This window comes from Arachis hypogaea, chromosome 6, assembly GCF_003086295.3.
Source record: "Arachis hypogaea cultivar Tifrunner chromosome 6, arahy.Tifrunner.gnm2.J5K5, whole genome shotgun sequence".
Taxonomy (NCBI): Eukaryota; Viridiplantae; Streptophyta; class Magnoliopsida; order Fabales; family Fabaceae; genus Arachis; species Arachis hypogaea.
In genome coordinates, this window is record NC_092041.1 from 48,658,199 (window position 1) to 48,660,913 (window position 2,715).

At 34.4% G+C, this 2,715-nt stretch overlaps 1 protein-coding gene across 1 annotated transcript; it reads left to right on the plus strand.

Annotated features, from left to right (window-relative positions):
• The first annotated feature begins 758 nt into the window (after window positions 1-758).
• LOC112696591 (probable aquaporin TIP-type) lies at window positions 759-2,401 on the plus strand. The gene is made up of 2 exons (XM_025749414.3): window positions 759-1,458; window positions 1,567-2,401. Exons 1-2 carry the CDS (start codon window positions 1,078-1,080, stop codon window positions 1,936-1,938), a joined length of 753 nt encoding a protein of 250 aa, XP_025605199.1. The 5' UTR covers window positions 759-1,077; the 3' UTR covers window positions 1,939-2,401.
• Window positions 2,402-2,715: the final 314 nt, after the last annotated feature.

Sequence of the window (2,715 nt, forward strand, 5' to 3'; positions counted from 1 at the left end):
ATATAAGGGCAGGATTAAATTGAAGTAATTTGAAAAAAAAACTTATTAACCAATCAAAATAAAAAGTATGATATTAAATTATTAGTACTATAAATATAAAAATAATAATTTATATAATCAACAAATATTTTTATTTTAAATAAACATAATTTACTTACATAAAATATATAATTTATATTTATATTTAGCAAAATTTATATACATAAATTAATATAATTTACATTAACATTTATCATATAAATCAATAAAAATTATTTATTAAAAATAAAAAAAAGACAAATCGATCTTTAATTTTTTGATATGTGAACATTTAATTTTTTAAGAATTTAAAAATATATTTAAATTTTTAATTTTTTCAAAATTTAGACACATTGATTCTTAAGTCTAATTTGTTTCATTTTAAAAAAATTTTTAAGTGTACGGTCGTATCAACCAGATCAGTATAATAAGAATCACATTTGATTTATGCATTAAATTTAATAAATTTAAGTGAATACGAGGGATCGATATGCCTAAATTTAAAAGAAATAAAAAATTTAAATATATTTTTAAATTTTTAAAAATTTATATATCCACAAATTATAAAGTTAAAAACTTATTTATTCTTTTCTTTAAAAATAATTTAATATATATATCGACTAAAATTATTAAAAATAGTTGCAAAAAAATGTTGATGTATATTTTATTGTTTAATAATAAATCTTTAAATAAAATTTAAAATTTTAGCGGACTGTTGGACTAGGAATACTATGAAAAAAAAAGATTTTAATAAATTTTGATATAAAAACTGACCAAAATAGAGGGGGACTCACACAGGCTGTCATGAAATAGCTTGTTTTGTTTTCGGAAAAACGAGATTCCTCTCATAATGCTTACTTGGCAGTTGGCACGATTACAAACCCATGATCAAGTTCAACATGTATAACCGGGAACCGGCTGCAGCCGGTGGAACAAAGCGCTAGTCCTTCTCCATATAACAGCAAAGTGAGAGCAGAAACGAAACACCAGTAGCGAACTGAGAGCATACACTACCCTTTCTTGCTCCTTATCACTGTTGAGCTCACTCATTAGAAGAAGATGCCGATCAGAAACATCGCTATCGGAAGGCCCGAAGAGGCAACTCACCCAGACACCTTGAAAGCTGGACTTGCTGAGTTCATCTCTACTCTTATCTTCGTCTTTGCCGGTTCAGGTTCCAGCATCGCATACAACAAGCTCACTAACGATGGCGCCGCCACACCCGCAGGCCTCATCGCCGCCGCCGTCGCCCATGCATTCGCCCTCTTCGTCGCCGTCTCCGTTGGCGCCAACATCTCCGGTGGCCACGTCAACCCCGCCGTCACCTTCGGCGCTTTCGTCGGCGGCAACATCACCTTCCTCCGCGGCATCGTCTACATCATCGCCCAGCTCCTCGGCTCCATCGTCGCTGCCTTGCTCCTCAAGTTCGTCACCGCAAGCGTAAGTCAGTTAAAGCCGTTACACACACCACCTTCGTAACTGTTTTCTGTTTTGTTTACTAGTATTATATTATTTTCTTACTGTGGGTTTTGTTACGGTGCATCACAGACTGTTCCAGCATTTGCACTCTCATCAGGAGTAGGTGTTGGTGAGGCTTTGGTGTTGGAAATTGTGATGACTTTCGGTTTGGTGTACACTGTGTACGCTACCGCTGTTGACCCCAAGAAGGGTAGTTTGGGAACTATTGCACCAATCGCAATTGGTTTCATCGTTGGTGCCAACATCCTTGTAGGTGGGGCTTTCGACGGTGCATCTATGAATCCTGCCGTTTCCTTCGGACCCGCCGTCGTGAGCTGGAGCTGGAGCAATCACTGGATCTACTGGGTGGGCCCACTCATCGGTGGTGGTATTGCCGGAGTCATCTACGAGGTTCTTTTCATCAGCCACACCCATGAGCAGCTCCCAACCACTGACTACTAGAGAGTTAAAAAGGGATTGAGGAAATTTGTGTATTTGAAAAAAAAAAAAAGAAATCTTTTCTGTATGGTGGTTAATTTACCTTTTTTCCTTTGTGGTTTTTAATTATGGAAAAGTCTAGGGGCCAGCAGTTTTATTGAATTTTGGCCAGCATGTAACCAGCAGAGAAAGGTGAGCCATTGGATGAAATCTCACACCAATCTCACACCATCAAATCATCATTGATGGCTAGTTGATGGCTAACAATCACAAAAATTGCTGGCCCTAGCATTGCTCTTTAATTATTATTATCATTATCACTCTGAAATTTCAGTTTGGACTTTGGAGGGTTGTCCCTTTTGTGTTGAATCGGTGGCCGTTGATCCTTGGTTCAGTGGTTGATGATGATCATCAACAAGTTTAGTTTCTCTTTTTTACCTTCATTTGTACATGGCCCACCATTCAAGTACTTTTATTATTCGCTCTACTTGCTTCACTTGCTTGTACCATTCCATTTTCTTATTATCTCTTTTCTCAATTTAACTAGGTATTTTTTAAATTGTTCTTTTAATCAATTTTTTTTATTAATTAAAAAAATAAAATAAATATATTTAAATAAATTTAATATTTTTTATTTAAAATACAAATTAAGAAAATAATTTAAATTAAATTAAAATCTAAAAAATTAATTTTAAATATTCAAAAAACGAGAGCTAACGAAATCGACAACCAGTTCACATGTAACTTTTGGTTAATGAAATTTGTTAGTATGTTAGTGTTTTTCTTCATGACTTTGTGATG